Raw genomic sequence first — 26,051 nt, 5'->3', positions numbered from 1 at the left:
TTGTAGGGAGTACGGAACCGCCACCTGGGGTGTCGGTCTTTGATCACCACCTGGTCTCCCACTCTTAGCTGAGGTTCCTGGGCTCTTCGGGCCTCACTTGCCTTCCGGTTCGTTGTCTCCCTCCTCAACTGGACGGCTGCATCATCCCGCTCCACGGGCACCCACGTCGGGTCAGACGGGATACGGTTGCGTGGGGCTCGCTTGAACAGGAGATGAGCCGGAGCACTCTTGGTGGTGCTATGAGGAGTCTGACGGTACGCACCAAGGAATTGGTCGAGGGCTGCTTCAGGATCTTCCCTGTCATCCACTGCAATGCGTAATGCATGGTTAATTGTCCTCATCAGTCTTTCTACTTTCCCATTCGCTTGAGGCCATAGCGGGGTGATCTTCCTGTGACGCACCACTAGGTTCTCAAGATACTGCTGGAACTCCCGCCCCTGGAAGGGGGGGGGGGGGGGGGGGGGGTCCATTGTCAGACTTAACTTCTTCGGGCAGCCCCATCATTGCGAAGGCTCGATCCAGGACTCTCTTCACGTGTGGAAAGGCTGTTGATGCGACAACTTCAACGATGGGAAACCTCGAGAATGAATCAAACATGACCAGCATGTGAAGTCTGTCCGGGAAGCTCCCAAAGTCGGAGTCTTGTACGGTTCTTCCATGATCACCGGTGCTGGCACTGGGTTTCCCCCGGTGATCATGCAGGCATGGCACAGCCGTACCATCTCCTCTACCATGGAGTCCATGGTCGGGAACCAAACCTTGTCCCTCAACCTTGCTTTGGTCTTGGCCATTCCCTGGTGACAAACATGGGCCAGCGTGAGGATCCTCATCTGTAGGCTTTCTGGGATCACTACGAGATGTCCCCTCAGGACGACGACTCCTTCCCCCACACTGTGTTTGCACCGAACATGCCACAGTTGTTGACAGGCATGGCTGAGCTCCGGCTGGAAGGTGCGAGCACCGTCCATGAAGTGGGCCCAGCCGTTGTTCTCAAAGGCTCCTCGAACTCAAGGGAGTGGGGTCTTCTTGGGTGGCTTGGCCAATTTCTCGAGTGTCACGGCCTTGGGACATGCCCCTTGAGAAACCATGTGAACCAACGCCTCCGTGCTGCAGGCATCTGCAGACTGGTTGACTGGTGTCGGGAATTCCACGTGTCGAGACAGGTAGTCGGCAGGGTTGTGCGCCCCTGGGCGGAAAACCACCTTGAAGTTGTATCCTTGCAGCTGTACGGCCCATATTTCGATCCTCGGGGCGCTAGTCGGGATGAGCCGGTAAACAGCGGGAGTAACGGCTTGTGGTCTGTCACAACACTGAATTCTTGGCCGCATAGATACAAGTGAAAATGCTGGCAGGCCCACTTGATAGCCAACGCCTCCCTCTCGATTTGGCCGTATCTGGTCTCGGTGAGAGCTTTGCTGGCGTAGGTAACAGGCTTCCACACTTCCAGGACATGTTCCTGAAGAAGGACCGCCCAGAGGCCCACAGGGCTGGCGTCGAAGACCAGTTCCGTTCTGTGTCGTGGATGGAAGTAGGCCATCACGGTCTTGTCCAACAGTCCGGCATTGATGTCTTGGAAAGCCTTGTTGGCCAACAGCATCCATTCCCACTTGTGGTCTTGAAGCGCGAGGGCACGCAGTGGTTTGGATATGGCTGCCAGATTGGGAATAAACGGTCCACAGTACGTGACCATGCCGAGGAAGCTCCTCACCTCAGTGGGGTTGCGAGGGGGGCTGGCCGCTCGGATGGCTTCTGCTTTCTTCGGATCCACCAGGAGTCCCTAACGGGTGAACGTGTAGCCGCAGAAGTCAATGCTCTCCTGATAGAATGATTTACAAAAAGGGGGGGGGTGGTGATGAACAGAGTGTCTGAGTTAAACAGACCACTCTTACCCAGTCCAAAGATCAGGGCTTGATCCATCACCGTTATTTATCTCACTGCCCCATCCCAGCTCAGAACCTGGCTATATGCAAATCAGTCTGTCCCTGGCCCAGTGCATCATGGGAACAGGGCAGACTAAACTACCAAGCCAATTCTTCACCAGAAAGGAGACAAGCTACTGGGGACCGGTTTCTGGCATTTCAGCCTTCTTCGGCCCGGCTTGCTTGAATCCTGATGGAGCAGTGAGAAAGGGACTCATGTCTGAGTATACCCTGCCACACCTATAGTGGCCAAAAACGATTTACAAAAAGGGGGTGGTGATGAACGGAGTGTCTGAGTTAAACAGACCACTCTTACCCAGTCCAAAGATCAGGGCTTGATCCATCACCGTTATTTATCTCACTGCCCCATCCCAGCTCAGAACCTGGCTATATGCAAATCAGTCTGTCCCTGGCCCAGTGCATCATGGGAACAGGGCAGACTAAACTACCAAGCCAATTCTTCACCAGAAAGGAGACAAGCTACCGGGGACCGGTTTCTGGCATTTCAGCCTTCTTCGGCCCGGCTTGCTTGAATCCTAATGGAGCAGTGAGAAAGGGACTCATGTCTGAGTATACCCTGCCACACCTTGTCTGTCCCTCACCACCCCTTGTTGTAAATATTTTTGTCCACCCTAAGCGTGGAAGGGTATTCTCAGATGTGAGACCCTTGCTCATTGCACCATCAGGATTCAAGCAAACCGGGCCGAAGACGGCTGTAATGCCAGAAACCGGTCCCCGGGAGCTTGTTTCCTTCCCAGTGTAAGAATTGGCTTTTGTAGTTTGGTTTGCCCTGTTCCAATTATGCACTGGGACAGGAACAGACTAATTTGCATACAGCCAGGTTCTGAAACTGGGATGGTGCAGTGAGCTAAAAAACGGTGTTGGATCTAGCCCTGATCTCTTGACTGGGTGAGAGCTTTCTGCTTAATTCAGAGACTCTGTCCCTCACCACCCCTTGTTGTAAATATTTTTGTCCACCCTAAGCGTGGAAGGGTATTCTCAGATGTGAGACCCTTGCTCATTGCACCATCAGGATTCAAGCAAACCGGGCCGAAGACGGCTGTAATGCCAGAAACCGGTCCCCGGGAGCTTGTTTCCTTCCCAGTGTAAGAATTGGCTTTTGTAGTTTGGTTTGCCCTGTTCCCATTATGCACTGGGACAGGAACAGACTAATTTGCATACAGCCAGGTTCTGAAACTGGGATTGTGCAGTGAGCTAAAAAACGGTGTTGGATCTAGCCCTGATCTCTTGACTGGGTGAGAGCTTTCTGCTTAATTCAGAGACTCTTTCCCTCACCACCCCTTGTTGTAAATACTCCTGATAGAATGAGCACTTAAATTTGTGAATAGTCAGCCCGAAATCCACTAACCTTTTCAGCGCGGCCCTGAGGTGTGAGTGATGTTCCTCGAGCGTGGGGGGGGAGTACACAAGGATATCATCGCTCAGGTTGATCACTCCCTGTAGCCCCGACAGTGCTTCCCGGATGGCATTTTGGAAGACTTCAGCGGCTGAGGACACTCCGAAGCTGAGCCTCTTGTACCTGCGTAGGCCCACATGCGTTGAAAAAGTGGTAATGTATTGGCTCTCCGGCTCCAGTTCCAGTTGATGATAGCCGGCGTTCAGGTCTAGTTTGGAGAACCACTTTGATGGAAACTGAGCACATGGGAGGTGGCCTTAGACGAGTCCCCGCCCGGCTGACGTACGACACCACGAACACTTAGTCGTTGTCCTCATCCTCATACATGGGGCGTCGCTCCTGGGGCTGGTCATCCGGCACCGGCGGTGGGTCGTCAAGGGAGATTTGGCGAAGGCGTGGGGACACATTTCTGGGCCTTGACACAGTCGATCAGAACCGCCCACCGCGTAACACTCTGGGGTAATGGTTTAGCCGTCCGCAGCGAGAGCATATTTTTCCTTTTGCCCTGAAGACAGCAGCCGCGGGTGATCCTCGCCACAGTATCCACACGGTCCACCTGGTGGCGGTCTAGGCGCCTGGCGAGGCATCGGGGGCGTCTCTGGATTGCATCCACCTTTTCCTCCTTAATTGGAGGGTGCCTGGGTGTCTAGGACCAGGATCTCGTCCAGCGAGATTCCAGGTTGCCAGAGGATTAGCTTCCGATGGGGTTTTGAGCGGCATCCTAGGATGATCTGGCCCTGGATTTCGTCCCTCTGGTCCGTGAAGGGGCACGTGCTAGCCAGCCGGCGTAGTCGCGCATAGAACATATTGACAGATTCGGTCTCGGTCTGCCACGCCCTCTTAAACTTCTCAAAATCATGATTGAGCTGTGGGTCGAAAGTGTCTGTTGAGCGCGGCAAACGCCGCCTCGTAGTTATCATTGGTTCCTATGTTGGGGAGTGTCTCGAACAGATCATAGATCTCTGCACCGCCGTAGATGAGGAGTGACCGCTTGACAGTCTCATAGGTTTCGCTGGTCCCTTTGAAGTAGTGGTTGAGCCATCCGACCCAGGCCTGACATCTTGGCGCAGCGGTTGCGGGGTCCGCGGCTTCACTATGGGGGTAGTGGTGCGACTGCCGTGTGGGTGTGCACTGGTGGTGGAGGATTGGCAGCGACCGCTGGATTGCGCCCTCCATCTTGCTGGGCGGCAGCCCCTGTCGCCGGCAGGTTGCTCATCGCGGCTGGGCACGGGTGCGTGTGCGCAAAGGCGTGGCTTGCGTGCTGACGTGTGGCTTCTAGGCGTGTGCTTCAGCACGTGTTCCTGTGCCGCCGACAGTGTGGTAGTTCTGTGTGTGCCGGTGGGGGGCGCGAGTGGCCCTTTGGCGCAGCCACGTGAGATGGCAGGTGCTTGCGTTGGTTAGGCTTATACACTGTTAACCCAACACTTGAAGATTGGTCCTCCCTCCTTGCCCCAGTGGCGTGCTCTTTCCGGTATGGTCTGTGGCACAGGGCAGTCCACACTCTACCCCTCCTTTATCCACTTTTTTTTCCAGCTGCCAATGCTTGATGTGCTCCTCAGGGTCTGCTCTACATGCAGCTATACACACGGCCCCTCACATGAGGAGTCCTGGGGTGTGTGTGTTGCAGTCTGTATTCACGCCACTATTTTTTGAGCAGATGCTGTCACGTACCCCCACGTACACCCCACTGAGCGCTGTCCCAGCAAGCTCTGCCTGCTGAACACGTCCCGATGGCTGGGGAGACGCGTGGGCGGGCTCAAGCTGGACTGCGCGGGCAGGAAGCACAGCTGCAGACGCCGCTGTCGGGCTCAGAGCCACAGGTGCCGGCTGATGCTGGTGGGCTCCGCAGTCTCTTCCAAGCACTTCACCGGGCACCCTCGAGAGCAGGGCAACGCGGGTGGGCACCGCAAGCTCTCCGACAGGAACCACCAGAGTTAGGCGGGTCCGACCGGCCTAGTCGCACCCCTCGCGTGGCCCGGGTAGGCCGCAGGCTACGCTATAAAGATGACGCAAGAGTCGGTACTTTCACTCTCGGCCAGAAGACCACGAGCGGTCTCCGCACCCTTTTTTTATACCCTCGGGACGAGCCCACCCAGAGGGGTGTATGGATGCGTGAGTGTATCGCAACATTGTCTGGGAGAGTCCGGGTGGCTCTCTACAAACGTCTCTGCGCATTCCTAAGTGACAAGGAAAGACTCCCGTGCTGTGAGAGGAGCAGCAGCGTGTCTGCTGCTAGTCATCCCTGCTGATAAGAATGCATTGAGCTGTACGTGTGAACGATGGCAGCGATCGTGGGAGGTGCCGAGCCATGGTGGGGCATCGCTGCTGAGAACTCCTGCTTCCCCGGTGCCTGCTATCTTTATCCTGTTCAATGGGTGAAACTTCTGCCACTTTTTCAACTCTCTTCCAGAGTTTTTCACGTGTTGAGAAAAAAAGAGCAGAACACATGCGCACTAGTAAAATCTGGCTTATCAAGCAGACTTAAGCCCCCTCTTCCAGAGTACTGTTCGAAGTGCAGCACTTCACATGCATGCATTTCCATATCAGACTATGAAGCCATACTAGCCACGAGCCCCCCAAATAAACGGTATTGGAAACAAATGACATATGTTCAGTTTAGTATGGATAGCTATCGTCTGCTTCCCTCCATACTCACAATTTTGTACTTTGGAAGAAATTGTTCTTGGGTGAAAATGCCTATGTGCTTGAAAATTCGGTGTGCAGATTGGCAGAGATTATATCCAGCTTGAATTGTTTGTTCCTAAATTCTAAAAGTGGTAGAGGGTTAGAGTTTTTAAAGGTTTTGCGGTTGTCTAAAAGAATCTGTGATATCCTGGAAACCAAACCAAACACTTGTAGCGCCACCATAGGAATTTGTGTCCGAAGAGCACAGAGCAGCAGCCCAGTGCCTCAAACTGCTAAACTCACAGTGCAATTAAAATCTGCTGTTCCTTGGTGTTTACTTTTATTGGCAGCAGCGTTTTGACTTTTGTCTTCTCTGCATCTTTTGTTTCCTCTGTCGAATGAGCAGATTGGTATTAACGCACGATAAGAAAGGGGAACACACATTGAACCTGACGAACAGCATAAACGAGGGTGATCGCTTCAGACTGCAATCGAGAGGCACATAGTGCAACCAAGGGAATTATTGCGAGACTAAAAACAAGCATTGGCTGCGCAGCCGTGAAAGTGACACGGCCACGCGGGCCTGAAACTGAAAGTAAGACGCCAAAATGGAAAAATCAGGGGTGAGTGCGCACGAGGGCAAACACGCGAGTGGTGCACGAGCAGCAGGTGGCAAAAGTGAAAGTAATCACGCTCCAGAGGGCACCTCGGGTGCTGAAAGCTGGCGGCTGCACGTGTGACCGCAAGCGCTAGGCCAGCAGAAGTCTGGGGCAGCACTTTTAAAAGCACACTACTAAATGTCTCGAAGAGCAGCGCATGCCCCGGCTCAGCGAGACCTAAAAGTAGCTTTACACACTTACCACTTGTGTTTTTACCTAGCAGATCGGACCATCAAATTCCCTCTAAATCCACCAACATTGAAATGGCTCCCACTAAGAGTACAACTAGTTGAATGAGACTTATACTGGTAGATGTACTTAAAGCATCACTGGAGGTATTTCTGGTAGAAGTATCAAGAGTAGTTGTATTCTTGAAAGCAGTATAAATAATAGTAGGGCTAGTGTCAACGCGATATTAGAGGCAACAATAGTATTATTATTTCCTATGTACTAAAACAAGGTGCTGCCCTGTTAAAAGAAGTGCTGGACATTACTTTAGTTGGAATTGTTACAGAGGTATAAACTCGATGTGTAATGCTTTGAGAAAGGAGAATCAAGGTACGTCAAACATTCAAAGTAAAATAGGATAAGAAATGGAAGCACATACTTTCAACAAATGTCAAGTCAGAGAATGTATATAGCGCACTACATACCCGGAGGGTCTCAAGGCGCTTAGGGAGGGGAGGAGGATTACTTGTCAAATATCCACGTTTTAAGTTGCTTTCTAAATGCTAGGTGGTTCTGGGTAAGACGAAGGTAGTTGGGGAGTGAGTTCCATGTTTTAGCTGCCAGGTATGAGAAGGATCTGCCTCCCATGGTGGTCTTGTTGATGCGGGGTACAGTGGCGAGGGCTTGGCTGGAAGAACGTAGTTGGCGGGAGGGGGTGTAGAAGGACAGTCGTGAGTTGAGGCATTCTGGTCCGATGTCGTAGAGTGATTTGTGTGCGTGGGTTAGCAGTCGGAAAGTGATCCTCTTATTGACGGGTAGCCAGTGGAGGTCTTTCAGGTGGTCAGAGATGTGTTCGTTGCGCGGGATGTCGAATATGATCCTGGCTGAGGCGTTTTGGATTCGTTGGAGTTGCTTCTGGAGTTTAGCGGTAGTACCTGCGTAGAGGGTGTTTCCGTAGTCCAGTCGGCTCGTGACCAGAGCATGGGTGACTGTTTTTCTGGTTTCGGTGGGGATCCAGCGAAATGTTTTTTTGAGCATGCGAAGAATGTTGAAGCAGGATGAGGATACGGCGTTGACTTGTCTGTTCATTGAGAGTGAAGAGTCCAGGATAACGCCTAGGTTCCGTGCGTGGTCTGTCGGGATGGGTGCTTTTCCAAGGGCTTCCAGCCACCAAGAGTCGTCCCATGCAGAGGGGGATGTACCTAAGATGAGGACTTCTGTTTTATCTGAGTTCAGTTTCAGACGGCTTTGTTTCATCCATTCGGCAACTTCTTTCATTCCTTCGTGTAGGTTTGTTTTGGCGGTGCTGGGGTCATTGGTGAGAGAAAGGATCAGTTGAGTGTCATCCGCGTAGGAGATGATGTTGAGGTTGTGTTGGCGAGCGATGGCCGCAAGGGGGCTCATGTATACGTTGAAGAGGGTGGGACTGAGTGAGGATCCTTGTGGTACGCCACAGATGACTTCAGTGGCCTCGGACTTGAATGGTGGAAGGCGGACTCTCTGGGTTCTTCCGGTGAGGAACGAGGTGATCCATTCAAGTGCTTTTCCTTGGATTCCGACGTTTTTGAGGCGCTGTAGAAGGGTGCTATGGCAGACTGTGTCGAAGGCTGCGGAGAGGTCGAGGAGGATGGACTGTGTCTCCATTGTCCAGTAGAGTTCGAATGTCGTCTGTAGCTGCGATGAGGGCGGTCTCAGTGCTGTGTTTTGCTCGGAAGCCAGATTGTGAGGAGTCGAGGGATGTGTTGGCTTCGAGGAAAGCGGCGAGTTGGTTGTTGACAGCTTTCTCGATGACTTTGGCTGGGAAAGGAAGGAGCGATATGGGGCGGTAATTTTTGAGTTCGGTGGGGTCCGCTGTGGGTTTTTTCAGAATGTACACTTACACTGTCTGCACTGGTGCCAGGGGCAGTACAGTTTATTAGAATAATATTTTCAGATTAAGTAGATGGCATTGAAGAAGGCACACAAAGTTCGAGATTGAGTGCGTAGTTAATTAATATTTTCCACTAACTTTTTTAGGACAAATAGATTCATTTAAAAATGTCAAAATACTGAAAGAGATAATTATTCAAAATAGAAATAATTTAAATGTACAGTACCCTGTGTGTATAACAGTAAAATACAACAGTTCTAATAATTGTAAAGTCAATACTGAAGTTTCACAACATAAAGCTCCATGGCTGGTTTCTTCTCTGCTAGATAATAGACTGTAGTTTGGCCAAACACCGCAATTAATCAGTTTAAAAGTGCTATATGTGCCAATGCTTTTTTGTACTAAAAAACAGTAGCAGTAAGGGTCTTGAACAAATATTAGGCGCAAAAAAAAAAGGCAGTACGGACATAGTGTTGCACGTAGGAGGTCGAGCTGTCCTCTCAACCACTCGATGCGGGTCATCCATTTAAAATGATTGCCCACATGCGCTTCCATCAGCTGGTTATTGGCCTAATTAGTCCAGTTTTGTTCATCTAAAGTGGCAGAGGTGAGGTAGACTTGTACATGAAAAGAGTTCAAAAGTACCTAATCCGCACAGATACAACACTGTCCACCTGGGGAGAAGGGGCAGAAAGCAGACTAGGCACCAGGATTTTTTTTTTTACGTCAATAGGGGTGAGGGCTGCCCAAATGGGCATGCCAATGTCTTCGCCCCAAAAACGTCCCAGTCTTTCTGCCCCAGGTGTTCGGTTTTATTTTTTTATAGGTAGGGAGGAGTGGGGGCTGCTGAGAATGCATTTTTGGGGGGGGTGAGGGGCATGCTAATGCCCCTCACCCCCCAAAAGTCTTTCTCCCCCCAGTAGGTAAATCGGGGAAATATCCCCTTATCTGCCTCCCCCTGCCGGAGTGACAGAAAGTCCACTAGGCACCAGGGATATGTTAATGGTCATAGGCAAGGGTCGCTCCCCTTTTTTTAGGCATACATTTTGGTTGCTTAAGTGATATTTTGTGTCATCTGCCTCCAAGGAGGGGAAGAAACCACTAGAAACCAGGGAGAGGTTATGTGTGTGTGAACTTGAGTTTGGCTGACAGTCTGTGTTTACTGACCTTTGGCTGCCATTTTGCTGACGGTGTGTGTGGATCTGCACTTGGCTAATGATGTGTGTGGACTCACAGTTGAAGACTGGGTGTTAGAATGGCGCTTGCCTGGTGCTGTGCGTGGTGGTGATTGGCTGGCAGTGTACGTGAACTGGCGATTGGCTGACTGTGTGCATGGATGGTGCTTGGCTGCACCGGGAGTTTCCCCGGTGGGCTGGAGGGGTGGGGGTCGGTTTTCTGGCCGTGGAGGCCGGTTTTGAAGCAGTGGTGCAATATCGGCCCCTAGTAACAAAAGCAGGAGTGGTGCTTTTTACTAGAAATTTGTGCTGTGATCCTACAACTTTCCCACACAGGTATTAGAGGAAAATGTGACTTTTTAGCTTACTTTGAGGTTTGCAGCGGATTCCGGGATAGAAAATGTTGGGGGATCAACGAGAGCCACACCTCCCTGGACTCCAACGGGTGACTAGCTTTCAGAAATGTCTGGGTTTTTAGGTTCCCCTAGATGTCTGCAAGCCCAGGACCAAAACCACAGGTGCCCAACTATCAATCACAAAACAACCTGGTTTTTCAAGAAGGTCAACTACGTTTTGGTCCTGGGCTCAGCGGCCATCTAGGGAAATCTACTAAACCCAGACATTTCTAAAACTAGACACCTAGGGGAATCCACGGATGTGCAGCTTGCATGGATCTCCCAACATTTTTCTACCCAGAATCCCCTGCATACCTCAAATCTAGCTAATAAAATCTAATTTTCCTCACGTTTCTGTGTAGGAAAGTTGTGGGATCACCGAGCTGACACTAATTTCCTACCAACCAGCGTTCTCCCAGGTCTCCTGATAAAAATGGTACCTCACTTGTTTGGGTGGGTCAAGTACCAGTCACAGGCAATGGTCCAAAACCTATTGTGGAGACATCAAAATTACCAATTACTAAAACGACCAGGTTTCGCAAGGGGGCAATGCCGTTTTTGGTCCCGGATCAGCAGCCATCGAGGGAAACCAACTAAACTCACACAATTCTGAAAACTAGACAGGAAAAATAAAATCACATTTTCCTCACATTTCTGTGTAGGATCACCTTGCAGGCACAAATGTCCTATCACACAACGTTCCCCTTGGTCTACCGATAAAAATTATACAGTCGAACTTGGGTTATAAAAATTTTAAATCAAAACATTGGCTCACTTATTAGAAGTTTTTGGCCTTTCAAAGACAATTTTCTTTTTCTAAAATGAAGCTAAAAAAATGTATTTTTTTTTTTTTAAAACATCGCATTGCCACTAGCATGCCCAAGGGGTTAAAATATTCACATATTGTGTTTTTGCAAGTCCTTCTGTTTAAAAGTTTACATCAAGGTATTAAAATGTCCGCTGCTCTTCCACACGACCTTTACAGCAGCAAAGTACATGAGCCAGGGATTAGTCTTGTATGAACAGAAGCAGTAACTGTTGGTGGACCTGGAAAGCTTCCAGGTCTGCTTTGTTTCGCCTGCAAAAAACAGCCTGAATCTCCGTTTTTACAGTTCCCTTTTAAATTTAAACAAGAATGCCTCTGTCAGGTAAAGTTGGAAAGAATTTTGTTTGTAAAGGTGTAATAAAGCACTGACGTGCTTGGGGGCAAGGAAGGAGGTGTGGAGTGCAAAGCAGCAGAAGAGCTGTTGGTTTTGGAATAGCAATTTCAGATGATACCAGAGTACAGCTGGGTCCCAAAGTTCTGTCATACTGAGCCTTTTAATTGGATTTTTTAAGGGTGCTAGACGGGGGCGCGGCTTGCGCCCGACTGTGATGGCGGCTCTTCCGTGACTCTCCCACGGCGGTCGGGGATCGAATGGAGCGGACACCACGCATTCGTCGCACCCTGTCCTGAATTTGGAGGACAAGCTGTGCGAAACAAAGGAGCATTAGGAGATACCTTCTGGATGACTTCTCCTCTCTCGTGAACGGAGCTTCAGGCAATATCCTCCGTGACGCAGCTCACTCATTTTGTGTTCTTTATGACGCTGATGGAGTTCTTTCACCAAGCTGCATTTTAATTAACAATTTTGCCTCCAAACATATTTCCACAGTCTACATGCAACTTTACAGGTACTGAGGGCTCTGACATTCATTTATCAACTTATTTCGTCATGCCTGAATTTCGGTGATTCCCGGTTCACCTCAATACCGCCATTTTGTGGCTCTACTTTGCATTGGGCTCCTCATATTATATTTCATTGAAAGTATGCCGCTTTCATTCTTCAGACTCTGCCACATGATTTTTAAATGACTGCAACAACCTTTATATCTATTAATCCTTGAACATATTGCAGCAGACTCATCTGAAAGCCATTCTTGGTACATCGATTGTTTTAAGTATATGCTTGGTCTTCTCTGGTTCTCATGCTTTGTGTTTCATATTATAGTGGCACTGCTTAATGTAATACATCTTTCTGGTCACACCTATGTTGTGTTTTGCTTTGCTTTTTATCAAAGGCAGAGAATGTTGCTAATTTTTGACTTTTCTCCACAATTGTATGTATTAGTCATAACATAATTTTCCTGATACTATCATATTATTGAGTTTGGCTCTCTTTACTACAACGTTTAAATTCTCGGTCTTTATTTGCCAGTGATACAATACTTACCTGTCTAATTTTCTGTTTCTTGATATACAACTTTCTCATTGCACTACGCTGATGAGGCACCTATTCCAGGTTTATGGGACGATTATCTAAGGGTTCCTCAGCGCCTCAGGCTACGTCTCGTAAATTTCAAATACATACTAGCTCTTGCTTTAACTGTTTATCCATGGAGAACTCAGACATTTCCCCACCTACGGACGCCTCAACGTCTCATAATACCTACAGCTCTGTTGTCACTAAAGCTTCTACGAAAAGACTGAAAAAGGACCCTCCTTCTCCATCCAAAGAATCGACTTCCGTAACAATGGATTTATTACTTGAAGAAATTAGGGCCTTGAGGCCATTTACAGAGGACACGAAATCCACGCTTCAAATGCTCTCTGATAAATGGTCCATCATAGATCAAAGGGTCACTGTATTAGAACAAAACTTTGACTATCTCCTCATCTACTTCCAAAGTAGACTCTTTGTTCACAGGTCTTAGTACTTCACAAACAGATTGAAAATTTGGAAATTAGAAACAGAAGAAATAATCTTCGCATTTATGGTCTTCCTGAAGGTACGGAGGGTGCATACCCACCCACTTTCTTTAAAACATTTCTTTCCAATCTCCTTGAATTGCCTGAAAATACTACTTTGAACATTCAGCGGGCACATCGACTGGGACCACCTGCACGTTCCATAACTCCGTCTTCAACTCAAAAACCAAGAGGAGTGATCTTGTATTTTCTTGACTACACTGATCTATTAAAGGTCCTGTCAGCAGCTAGAGCAATGAATCGCATTACGTGGTCAGGATATTCCTTATTTTTCTCTCAGAATTACGCTAAATCGACTGCTGATCGGCGTAAGGAATTTCTGCCCTTAAGACCGCAACTACGTTCAATAAATGCAAGATAAGGTCTTTTTCACCCTTGCCTGTTCAAAGTGACTATTAATAACAAAACCACAACTTATGAAGATCCACTAAAGCTGAAGAGCTTTTTATACTCTTATCACGCTGAAACAATGGAGTCTGCCTCATCAATGAGTTCTTAGATAGTATGAGCTGTATTATGGGAGTTGTGTCTTCATGGCTTCTGCCATAGCGGTTACTTTTCTTGTTTGCATTAGAATGTCAATATGTTAATGACAATTACTTTACATTGTTATTTTTTCTTTTGCACTTATTTATTTCTTCTTTTTTGTTTTAAGAGGTTGTATTTACGTGTTATTTTTTCCCTCCACTCCTGAAGTTAGTTTGTCCCGTTCTTCTCCCCGCCTCCCCCTGTGGGTCCTGGAGGTGTCGTTTGTTCAGTGTGGACTTCCATCCCTCCATCTGTTTTGGATTTTCTGTGAATCTCTTCTTTTGACTATCTTCTGTCTTTTGTCTATTAATCTTCCCTTCTTTCTCCTTTTCTCCAACTGTTCTATCATCTCATGCATCCATTTCATTTCTTCTTTCCTTTCTTCTTCAAGGATCATTTCTTTACCTTTTTTCTTTTCCTTCCTGCCCCTACTTTCTCACTTCTCTTTTTCAATTAATATTCGGTTGGTAGGATGTTCATTTTATTCTCATTAGTTCAAGATGCTCTTCTTATTGGAAGTGTGTATATCTTTGTAAACTTTTACTATGCCTTTAAAGATTGTTTTGTGGAATGTCAGAGGTTTACATTCACCCATTAAGCGCCAGAGAGTTTTAACGCATTTGGCTAAACTAGATACAGATATCGCATGCATACAAGAATCCCATTTATCGGATGTGAAATCTGCAAAGTTGAAAAGAGGGTGGGTGGGTGAAGCGCTCTTCTCCCCAGGTGATGGTAAACGTATTGGGGTCGTTATCCTTTTTCGCAAATCCCTATCTGTTAAAATATTATCACATTGTCATGATCAGTCAGGTAGATGAGTGTTTGTTAATTTTATGTTAGACAACGTTCCAGTTTCTTTATTGAACATCTATGCTCCTACAATTGGTGACACCTCCTTTTGGACCTCTTTATCCCAATAAATTACGCAATGTTATGACGACAATTTCATTCTTGCAGGTGACTAACGATATTTTCGATCCATTTTTGGATCGAAACTCACTGAGCTCCTTTATACCCCACAAATCCCACAAATCATTATTACAAACTACAAAACAACACAAACTCATTGATGTCTGGAGACTCTGTAACCCCTCGTTAAGGGAATATTCCTTTTATTCCCCAGTACATCACACACAGTCCCGTTTAAACTACATTTTTGTTTCTCATAACATTTCCCAATCGCTGATGAGAGCGGATATTGGTTCCATCTTGATCTCTGATCACGCCCCAATTACCATCCATCTTGATGTTTTACAAAAACTTAAGTATCCTTGTAAATGACGTTTTAATAATGCTCTTTTCTTGGACCCTGTTTTTACTTCGTCTTTCACCTCCTTTTTCAAAGAATATTTCATTTTTAATAAAACAGATGATTTGCCCTATCATACAATTTGGGACGCATTTAAAGCTTCAGCCAGAGACTTTATTATCCGTTTTGTCTCCAATAGGCGTAAACAATCACGCCAAAAAACTAATGCTCTTCTCACCAAAATTAAAACATTGGAACATGCCTATTATTCCTCCAAATCAAAAGAGTGTTTATCTGAACTTTTTAAATTCAAATTTCAATTTAATCAGGACACCACAGACAATGCTTCTAATTATTTATTAAAATCGAGCACGAAATTCTATGGAGATCAAAATAAAGCCGGGAAGTTGTTGGCCAATAATCTAAAAACCAAACACAATAAGCTCACTGTAGAATCTGTTTTTGGTTCTGACAACTCATTAAAATTTAAAGACGAGGATATTTTGAACTAATTTCTTCAATTTTACAAAACACTATATACACATCTGAAACCTTGTCATCTGACCACTCCATTTCTTTCTAAAATTCATTTTCCTCCTGATTCACATCCGGATCTCTCCTTTTTAGAATTTGATATTACTCAGAAAGAACTTCATGCTGCTCTTAAAATTCTTTAAAAAGATACGGCTCCGGGACCGGACAGTTTCACCGTAGAATTTTTACTCATTTTGCTTCCTTATTGATCCCCAAACTACATACCCTTATCCTTACCTTTTTACAATCTGGTGGATCTACTGGTTCTTTTTCTGATGCACTTATTTGCCTCATTCTTCAAGATGGTAAGGATTCTCAGTACTGCAAACATTATAGACCCATCTCTCTAGTTAATATAGATTATAAAAAAAATTTGAAAGCTTTGGCATTACGACTGGAATCTCAGATGCCCGATTTGTTAGGGACTGAACAATCCGGCTTCGTTAAAGGGAGACTTATTACAGACAACACTCGTCTATTTTTTGATATCCTCTCCAAAGCTTCACATATATCTCACCCTTTTGGCTGCCATAGCTTTGGACGTAGAAAAGGCATTCGATAAGAGTTGAATGGCCTTATCTCTTCCGTACACTTAAATGGTTTGGTTTTGGTCCTAAAATTATTGCTTTAATATTTATTTGGTACTCTAACCCGAGAGCCGCTGTCACCGCCAATGGGAGTATTTCTTCCTACGTTAATCTCGCAAGGGGAGTTAGACAAGGGTGTCCTCTCTACCCATTTCTTTTTAATATTGCCTTGGTACCTTTTTTACTCAGGATTCGACAAACCGCAGAAATCCATGGCTTCATTTTCCAAGACTCAAACATTAAATTGGCAGCTTATGCTGATGACATTCTTTTATTTCTATCAAAACCCCAAGCTTCTCTACCTGCTTTTCTGGAAGAGGTGGAATCCTTTGCGTCGGTTTCTGGTTATAAATTAAATAAGGATGAATGTGAAATTTTACCCATGACAAAATATTCTTTCAGTGCTGACTTTACTGCTTTAGGGTTTTTATGGAGTCCCCAATCCATTAAATATTTAGGCTTACTCTTTACTCCATCCATTGCATGAACAGTGTCACGTTGCATGCAAAAATATATTGATAGACTATCTTCTCTGACAGCTAAGTGGCATCCCTTATATTTATCCAGGTGGGGTTGTTTAGATACCATTAAAATGATGCTCTCTCCCATAGTTTTACATACTATTTCTAATATCCCGTTACCGATTCTCCTCAAATATTTAAAAAAAAATTAATACCATTTTATCAGCTTTCTTATGAGGAAACAAGAAGTCACGCATGTCTATCCGCAAACTAACTCGTCCAAAATCAGAAGGTGGGACTAACTTTCCGGATTTTCCTCTTTATCATAAATCTTTTATACTAGCACAGTCCTCACATTGGCTCTCCGACTCTTCTCCGATTTGTCCTCTTTGGGCAAAGCTGAAACGATCTTTTATTTTCCCTTTCTCCTTTCATGAATATTTATCCTTCATGCGTAAGCCACAGATTGTTTCTTCTCCTATTCTTAAGTATACATCTAAAATTATTCCCGCCCCTTCCCTTATATCTTTTAGGGATTCTCCTATATGGCAAAATGTGCATATTTTAATAAATATTAAACCCTTCTTTTGGAAATATTGGCGATGTCGGGGGATAATATGGGTTCATCAACTATATTGTCAGAATACACGTATGTCCTTTACACAAGCGAGTGCTGCTCTAGGCCTTCCTCCCTCTTTTCGCTCCAAATACTCCCTTTTAGCACAGGCCATTCAATCTGCCTATTTGCAATATACAATGTCCACGTCCACTGTATCTTCTACATCTACTCCTGTAGATAACTTACGGACTTTGTTACTTCATAATTCTAATCATTCAAACAGTGGTCCCATGCATTCCATAATGTATGACCAATAAATATAGACAAAGTCAGATCTATATTCAGAGTGACATGTCCAGCCGGACAGCGGTCATTCAAGTTTACTTAATAGACAGTAATTCCAATAAAACGAAGATACCTTCCACAGTACACCCGTGTGGTACACAAGCCTGTGCCCAACACTCGCGGGGTGGTTACAGATGGAATAGAAATAGAAGGGTTTTTAAGGCAAACAAGCGTTTTTCTGTTTACATTCAAATTATGCAGAAAATGTCAAAAAGCACCATTACAGTAGTTAGCAGTTAAGTATTTGTATAGGGTGCTAGACAAGTCGACGGCGTTTCGGCCCCCCTAAAGGGTCATGGGAACCATCATCAGGACAATCAAAAATTGCCTTAATCGCTAAAACCTCAAAATGCCGAGGAAGCGTAATGATATTATTTTGCCGTAAGGATAAGCAAAAAGTCCCGGACCAGCAGCCCTACATAGGGAAAGTAATATTAAGGTTAACATGATTGAAACCAAGTCACGGCAAGGAACGAGTGCCATGCAATAATTCTTACCCAAATAAGCCGTGGGTTGCTGCGTTACACAATCGTAATCGGGCGACGCCAGGTTAAGCCGTTTTAGTCGGTCTTGGAAGTGTTCCCTGGCGTCATAATTCTAAAGCTTCTATCATTTATAAATGTTTACATTCACCATCTATTCCACGAGATAAAACTAAGACAGAAGTATCCTGGGAAAGAGACCTGGATATTTCCTGGACTGTAGATTTATGGAATAAAATTTGGCTTAAGCTCAGGAAATCGTCTAGAGCTGCAAACACGACACAGACACTCTTTTTCTATATATAACCGACTCCAAATCACTCCCTCCAACCTTAATGCATATTGCTCAGATGCTTCACACACTTGTTGGTCTTGTTCGTTATCACCTGCTAATTTGTTTCACATGCTTTTTACCTGCAAATTTGTTCGAGATTTTTGGTAAATGGTTTGGTCATAACTCAATTCGATTTTTCACTCCAATCACCCTTTTTCTGTTTTACATATCTTTTTAGGTAGTTTATCTCCTATTTGGGATCACACTCGCATGAATATCAGAATCATTGATTTATTATTAGCAGTTGCTTTCCAGCAAATAACTAAGAATTGGAAAGATTTTACCAAACTTTCATATCAAGCATGGTGGTATGCGGTTTATTATTACCACTACTTTTGTATATCCTCAACATTTACAATCCAAACGTTTATATTTGTGGGAACCGGTTATATTGTTCATTGATACTAGTGCCAGGCGCCTTCCCTCTCCTGTACCTTTGCAACAAGAAGTGGCTAAACCTCCATGACTTCCTCTAGGTTATATTATTATATGACTTTATTCATATTTCCTATACGTTATAAGATTTCACCAATTTTGTAACTTTTTCTTGTTCACCTTAATGTGATATAAGATAACATTGTTTTTATTGTTTGGATAATATTAGATTGCTCTTTTGTTCTTCCACCCTTGTATGCTTTCTATTCCAATTGATATAATATGCATATTCTTCTTATTTTTTATACAATTGTACTTACTGTATTCTTTTATCTTAATAAATATCTTTTTGAACGTAAAAAAGGGTGCTAGACGAGTGTTTTAGCTCCAGGAAGGCCCATAGTTCTCTCCTGAGAAATGATCTTAGCGAGCTGTTTGGCCCTCTTGCAGTTTTGCTAGTGGGAAAATTACCAATCCACCCTATACACGGATAGCTTTTACAAATCAAATGGTGTCTGCCTGGTGTGTTGACAATCGTAAGATAAATAGCCTTCTTCTTAAAAGAGTGCACTCTTATTTCCAACTTGTCGAACTCAGAGGTAGACAGCATTTTGCAGAAGCACAACAAGGAAGCCGAGGACTGATTATTATAGGCCTCAAACATTCCACGATCCTATTCTGATAATTACGTCTCTTGATTTTTGTGCATTAGGGCCGCATTCCAATTCATCATTTTTAGCCCACGGGTGTCCAAACTGGGGTGGTATCTTGGGCGAAAAACGATGGCTTGGGATACGGACCAAGGATTGCCAGTGGTTACGACTAATTCAAGCTTCCATCCATTACCTTGTTTTTGATGCGCTCTCTTGATTTGTGGCTTTAACATGAAGTTTTAAGGAGACTGAGCAAACCGTGATAAATGCAGATACTGTTCTGGTCATTTGCTTTGAAAGCCTCTTTTTCTGGGAGGAAGCATGATCTATGTGAACCGGAGTTCTACCCGACCTTCATATCTGGGTAAATGTTGAGAAGGCTATTTGGGTCACATGTTGCCTGCTTCTGCCACTAGGTGCTAAAATTACATCTGGAGGAATCTGGATCCCAATCATGTTCATGGGTTGGGCATGCAGCAATGTAGGAATCCGTTTTGGTTTGGTGTGAGAGAAGTTGTTGCTGATTGGTCATGCGAGATTGGAGTTGAAACATACTGAATGTGCCCGACTAGAGCACTTTTCTATCTACTGGGATGCTTATGGTGGTTGGTCAGTATTGCCTTCTGCCTTTTTTTCTGGAATAAGCGCAGGTCCAAAGTGAGGATTGTTGCTCCCAGTGGTGTTGCTGCTGCTTGAGGCGACAGTTAATGCTGGAGACAGTTTGGGATCTTGGTTGCTTGCAGTTTTTTGGCAGTGTTGGGTTGACAGAACTTCTGTTTTGCAAACGTTTAGGACAATGAGTGAAACTGCCCGAGAAGAATGTGTAGCTGCTTTAATTTGAGGCTCTTTTGAGGGCACAGTGAATAAATGGTCCAACCGGTGATTGGTGAGCCAGAATCAGCCATTAATCTTTAGTATATGACTCCAATATGAGCATACACTAAAGGTTCCTTGAATTTATCACTACCATGATACCCTGTGGTACTCTCAATGGTTAACACATTGTATAACTCACAATGCTAAACACTCATTTATATTCAACCTGCTTTTCAAAATTCCAGTAACTTTGACACTACTAAATGCATTCTGAAAATGGGCAAATCTTTTTGCTTGTAACAGTTTCCCAATCTTAGGACATTGAGGACTGTTGCAGATATGACTTTTAGAACGACGTCTGAAGTATCTTCACCAAAACTTTAGCTGAGGGATATTGTTCAATACTTTTTGCAACATCTAAAACTTTATCAAGAGTAGGTTTACTGTATGCAAGTAAACAAACGTTCTTGTATTTTTGGGGAAATGCAATTGAGAACAAACCGGTCTCTGAGATGACAAGCAATGATTACACTCGTAAAAGAAGCCAGGATTCCTAATGTTGTTACATATTCTTCCCTAGGCTCTACAAATGATTGTTCTCTTTCTTTATTTTTTAAATACAAGTTCAAGCATTGCGCTGCTAGTTTCTTCTGTGAAATACTTCTCCTGTCCTTTAAATGTGTCATATACACATTCCAACATAAAAATTAAGACGCAGGGGCTCCTACCTTGGCTAGGTTATCAAAAGTCTTCTATCCAGCATCAGTAAACAAAACAATAACACCTTTTTCCCAGTGTGAATGACTTGCCATCAATTGCCAGCAGGTAATTCTCAAAAGAGTGGTGCGATTGTTTCAACTTAAGCAAGATTTACAAGCATTTTTGCAAAAACAAATTGGGTTGGTTGGGAAACTGGCCCGCTACATGTAATTAAAATACACACTTTTCCAAACGATAAATTGTGAAGGTTCAAAAATTCAAACAAAGGCTTCTGGGTAGATTAAACAAGGAATGTTACCCCAGAAAAAAATGATCCATTACTTGCACTTACAATGCTCCGCATTTAATGGAAACACGTCCCAGGCACACACTAACATGTATATGTGCTCACAAATCACTGAAGAAAGTACAGAGCATGCTTTGAAACTTCCATCAGCAGAAAACACGCCCTCACAAAAGCAGTAGAGGCTGCACACCATATTGTTTGTTCTCCTTTATGAACGTGTGTGTACAGTGAGCATTCTCTTGGGTAGCACGAGCTGGAAGAATGCGACAGCAAAGAATCTCAGCGGATCGAACAAGAGTTGAAAACGGTTAGACCACTGAAAAGCTAGCAAAGCAAGATGAATGAAACAAAACTACGCAGTAAGGTGAAAAGTGTGTACGTTTGTGCAGTAATACACAATGGTGAAGACTTGAAGGAAAACAGTAGAGTTAACTTGTCACCATATTGTGGAAGAGAGAGACAGAGAGACTGACCAGTGGAGAACTAACTTTTCGGGTCTTTATTAGAAGAGTTGAAATGTGGATACTTAGATGGTCAAGAAGGATTTTAAGGAACTAACTGCGCCAGGTGCTGCACAACGGACTGACAGAAAGAAACTGTCACAGTCAGCAAATGGAATACACAGACATCACAGAAATACAGTAATGAAAAGCCTGTATAATAACCGAAAAAAAAATACAGTGCATAATAGTATACAACAGCAGGTTAAATAGTTTTACGGTATTGCCGCATGACAAGGATACCATTCACACTAAATCACAAACAGTGCTGTTGCGTTTAATCTGGGCGAGGCAACTAGCTAGTAATAGGAAGGAGATCCTGAGAAGATGAATGTAGATTGGCGGCATAGATGTACCGGACGTTTATGTCCACTCATCAGCAGAAGCTCATTTAGAGGCTTTCTGGTTACACACTCTGGCATGTATTAAACAGCTCATTATTTAACAATTGCTGGATCAATATATTCGTCATTGCATGCTGCTCTGAATTGCACGTTCCATCTGTATCGAATTGTATGGGTTGTCCTGATCTCTTGGCCTACTGTTCTATTGCCTCTAAAATGTCAATACTTGAAGATATGTTCCCAAGTGGCAGCATTGATTAAGGACTGAGATGGTGACACCGCATGGACCACTCCTGCTACACATCAAGTTGAAACATGCAGCTCAATCTATATAAACTTGTTTCATAATCTTTCAGAAGAATGTGTTGTTTTTCCAAACAGACTATGACAACAGATACTATGCACAGTACCATTTCCAAAAGAAGAAGGAAGAAAGAGAGAAATAGCCAAGACGAGAATATTCTAAATATACTGTTGCTGTGGCTTATTGGGAGGCGGACATAGACTGTGAACTGACAAATGAGTAAAAACATTTTCTCCTGTGGTCGATCTAAAGTGCTACACTTTACAATGTGAACACTCAATTATATACTATTGACACTGAAACGGTTAGGAATAGGGCTCTTGCAGATGTATTCTGCCTTTGGTTTCGCAAAGTCCAGTAATATATTTGAGGGCCCATGCATCAAAGGTTTTTACGAGTCCAAACAATGCGATTCGCAAAAATCAGCCGTTTGCGCACACAAAAAGGCTTTTTGCAATGCATTAAAGTGTTGGGCACTCGCATTTAAGAAATTGCACTTTATTGTGATTTCTTAAATTGCACAATTGCATTTAAGTAATTGTAATTTGCAATTCCTTAAATGCAACAAGAAGCACTTCCACATAGCGATTTTGCTATTTGGGGCAGCAAAATACAGAGGAATTACTCTGGTCTGTATTTTGCAAAAAACGTTTCAGGTCACACACACACACATGCCCTTGGGGCATGTGTGTGCACTGCGCAACATGGATGCACATCACAATTTCAGGGGTGCAACCGGTTGACCTTTTGACACCTTTGCACCATTAATTGTGATTCCTTAATAATCGCAATTAAGGACTCACAAAAGCTTTTCTTGATGCATGTGCCTGTTGATTGCGGTTGCATTTGCTACCCGAAATTACACGACTACCTTGGCGCTGTGCTCTCTCATCCTTCTCACAGCTTTGTTGGGTTATGTGCTTAAGTCCATAATGGAAACCTGGGGCTTGAAAATATATATAGTTGAAAATAGGACTTCCCTCGTGACTTATTAGGATGTGTTGCTCCCGCCCACAGTACAGGAGGTTCTCTTCGTTAGGCAGGGCAAGATAGAATGAGCAGTGATAAAAATTCCCCGTTCAGATCTTTACTTCTACTGAAAGAAATTACTGCATGGTCAAATTTGAGCCACTGGTTGCACATGGTGAGCACAAAACTAATCTAGGAGCCAGGCCACGTTTTCTAAGCATTATACTTTGACATAGCGAAAGAAAGAGAACAGAGAGAAAGAACGGTGAACAGAAAAGTAAGAAACTGTGGCAAAGTTAAGCAAGCGAGAATAGATAAAACGCGAAAGAAGCAAAAACCATCGCGAGATGGTAAAAGTGTGTAGGATGCGGCGGAATGGGCAAAACTAGCCCGCCTGCCTTGGTATTCGGTAATTACAGCATCGTGCGGGGTGAGGCAGGGAGGTCCCAATTAAAAGTTAAAGCAGTGCCCTTCATTTTTTTAACAAATTGTCCTCTGCCCACACACACAAATGCCAGTCGCACTTCATCAAGTTTCAAGGGCTGAGCTCTCATTTGAAAACGTCATTCTGGGAAACGTAGTTCAAGTTCACTGCCGCTCAGGGGCGCAGGCTAGGTGGCAGCCCCATCCAATTCGGAGGCGCAGTTCAAAGCGACTTAAGTGCTCAGTGATGCCTACTGCACTCATGTCCAGGCTTCACTATTAGCTTGGCACGCGCTCCAAAGAGCCTGCTGGGAAACACATGATCACTGATGTGCAGCGGGTGTACACTAAGAGGACCCCCTTCCTCCCCAACACACTCACAGGGAAGAAGGACCACTCGCTCTAGGGCTGCTACTACGTGCACTCAGAGGAGGAGAACCGCCTCTTTGCTGGCACCGTGCACTGTATATAAAACAGCCCGCATCCACGGAGAAAGAGGGAACAGCATTAAACTCCCTGCACACAAAAGGCTGGTGTGGGGGTGGCGGACATTTTGTCTCGTACGAGGGTCCTTTTAAGCCCCCACCTCCTCGTGTCGCGCGCTTTTCTAGCCGCTTGCAGGGCGCGCTCACCTGTCAGTACGGAAGGACCAGAGGCTGCAGGTGGGCGCGCACTGACCCAGCGCACATCCAACACTTCACTTTCTAAAGGTGTTCGCTCCCAGCAGCTGTACCCCCATGATATATGTCACCCCAATCCTACCGATGACCTTCTTGTCCCCCGCGGGGGCCGCCGGAGCCAGGCCGGGCTTGATCTCCACAGCCTCGGTCTGCTGCTGGGTGTCGACCTCGCTGCTCATGCTGGTGTCCGCGGTGGTGACTTGACTCCTTCCCCGGGGGTTGATGGTATCAGGCCGGCGGTGGCTGCTGCCTTCGGGCTCCCTGGCGTCCGCTCCCGCTGCCGATCGAACTACCTTCAGATTCCAGCAGTGGGCGGGTTGGAGCCCTGCAGACAGCACGCCCACTTGCCGACCAACGATTGGACGCGAGGGAAATCAATCGGAGAATTCCATTGCCAATTCGACACGCGTTATATCAATCAGCATGCGATGCCTGGTTTCATTGGATGGAGTGACAGTGCTGCCATCTCGTACGGGGAGGCTAACGCCGCGTGATGGGCAGTGGCCGTTGGATGCTCTAAGACTGGACCGTATCAGGCGCGCTCTCACCGGTGCCGGTGTCTATGACCGAACAATGGGTGCTCCTTCCAGCTCTGGTCAAAGATTTGTGACGGCACGAAACGTCACCGAAGGCCGTGACCCCCTCCCCTACAGTCTAGCCATCGGGAGGAGGAAAGGAGAAACCGCACCGGACAGACTCGGTGCCAGGCCTAATCATTTTCTCCGAGTAAACTGTCTTAAAAACTGAAACAATTCCCTCCTCCCAGGACCGACAGGACGTGTTTCCAATACGGTGCGGCTCCGATCCCATTGTGCTTCATTTCGCCCGTCTCACATCTGCAGCCAGGGCCGGCTTTATGTCGGGGCTGCCGCACTAGGCGCTGATCTGGAAGGGGGTACTTACCTGGGTTCTGTGTTCAGTAATAATTTACTATATTTAAAAACATCTGCTGCAGAGTTCCTTGTGCGCCCAGCTTTCAGGCAGTAAGGAAAATGTCAAGATAACTCTGCCATAAATTAGCAGGGTATGCTCAGACGTGAGTCCCTTGCTCACTTTGCCACTGGATTCAAGCAAGCCTGGCTGAAGATGGCTGTAATGCCAGAAAACGGTCCTAGGAAGCTTGATTCCGGTCCAGGGAAGGCATGGCTTGGCAGTTCGTGCTGGACTGTTCCCATGAGGCACAGAGTCAGACTGATTTGCATATGACCATGTCTGAACTGGGGTGGCAGAGTGGGCTAAAGAACAGTGATGGATTAAACCCAGATCTGTTGACTGGGTGTGAGTGTTTGATTGGTTCAGATGCTCCGTCCATCACCACCCCCTTTTGTACTGCTGTGTTTGCCATAAGTTGGCAGGGTATACCCAGACGTGAGTCCCTTGTTTACTTTGCCACTGGATTCAAGCAAGCCGGGCTGACGACGGCTGTAAGAAACCGGTCCTAGGAAGCTTGTTTACGGTCTAGGGAAGGCATGGCTTGGCAGTTCGGGCTGTAATGTTCCCATGAGGCACAGGGTCAGACTGATTTGCATATGGCCATGTCTGAACTGGGGTGGCAGAGTGGGCTAAAGAACAGTGATGGATTAAACCCAGATCTGTTGACTGGGTGTGACTGTTTAATTGTTTCAGATGCTCCCTCCATCACCACCCCCTTTTGTACCGCTCTGTTCTACCAAGGCACTAGATGGTTGCTAAAACTTACTGGTTTGGAGTGTTGACAGACAGTTTTCAGCCAATTAGCATGCAGCTCATGCTCGTAATGGTACGTGTAAAAGACTCGGGCAGTACGCATACGGTACAACTTCGGATATATATCTTTGATTTTACTTTTGATTTTCTCAGGAACTACTGAACAGATTCACACCATTTAACAAAAAGCACAATCTACGGACCAAACTCTACCTTTTTGCCAAATTTAGTGTAAT

The 26,051-nt window shown here is 45.5% G+C and overlaps 1 protein-coding gene across 1 annotated transcript in view; it reads right to left on the bottom strand.

Annotated features, from left to right (window-relative positions):
• The window catches only part of YBX1 (Y-box binding protein 1), a 121,368-nt gene extending 96,895 nt beyond the window's left edge, over window positions 1-24,473 (bottom strand). Inside the window, exon 1 of the mRNA XM_086922224.1 lies at window positions 24,212-24,473. Within this exon, the coding sequence (XP_086778350.1) occupies window positions 24,212-24,308 (97 nt within the window). The 5' untranslated portion in view covers window positions 24,309-24,473. The remainder of the gene's footprint in view (window positions 1-24,211) is intronic.
• Window positions 24,474-26,051: the final 1,578 nt, after the last annotated feature.

This window comes from Lissotriton vulgaris, chromosome 5 (assembly GCF_964263255.1).
Source record: "Lissotriton vulgaris chromosome 5, aLisVul1.2, whole genome shotgun sequence".
Taxonomy (NCBI): Eukaryota; Metazoa; Chordata; class Amphibia; order Caudata; family Salamandridae; genus Lissotriton; species Lissotriton vulgaris.
Note: the sequence above shows the minus strand (reverse complement) of the source record. Positions and strands in the feature narration are given on the sequence as shown.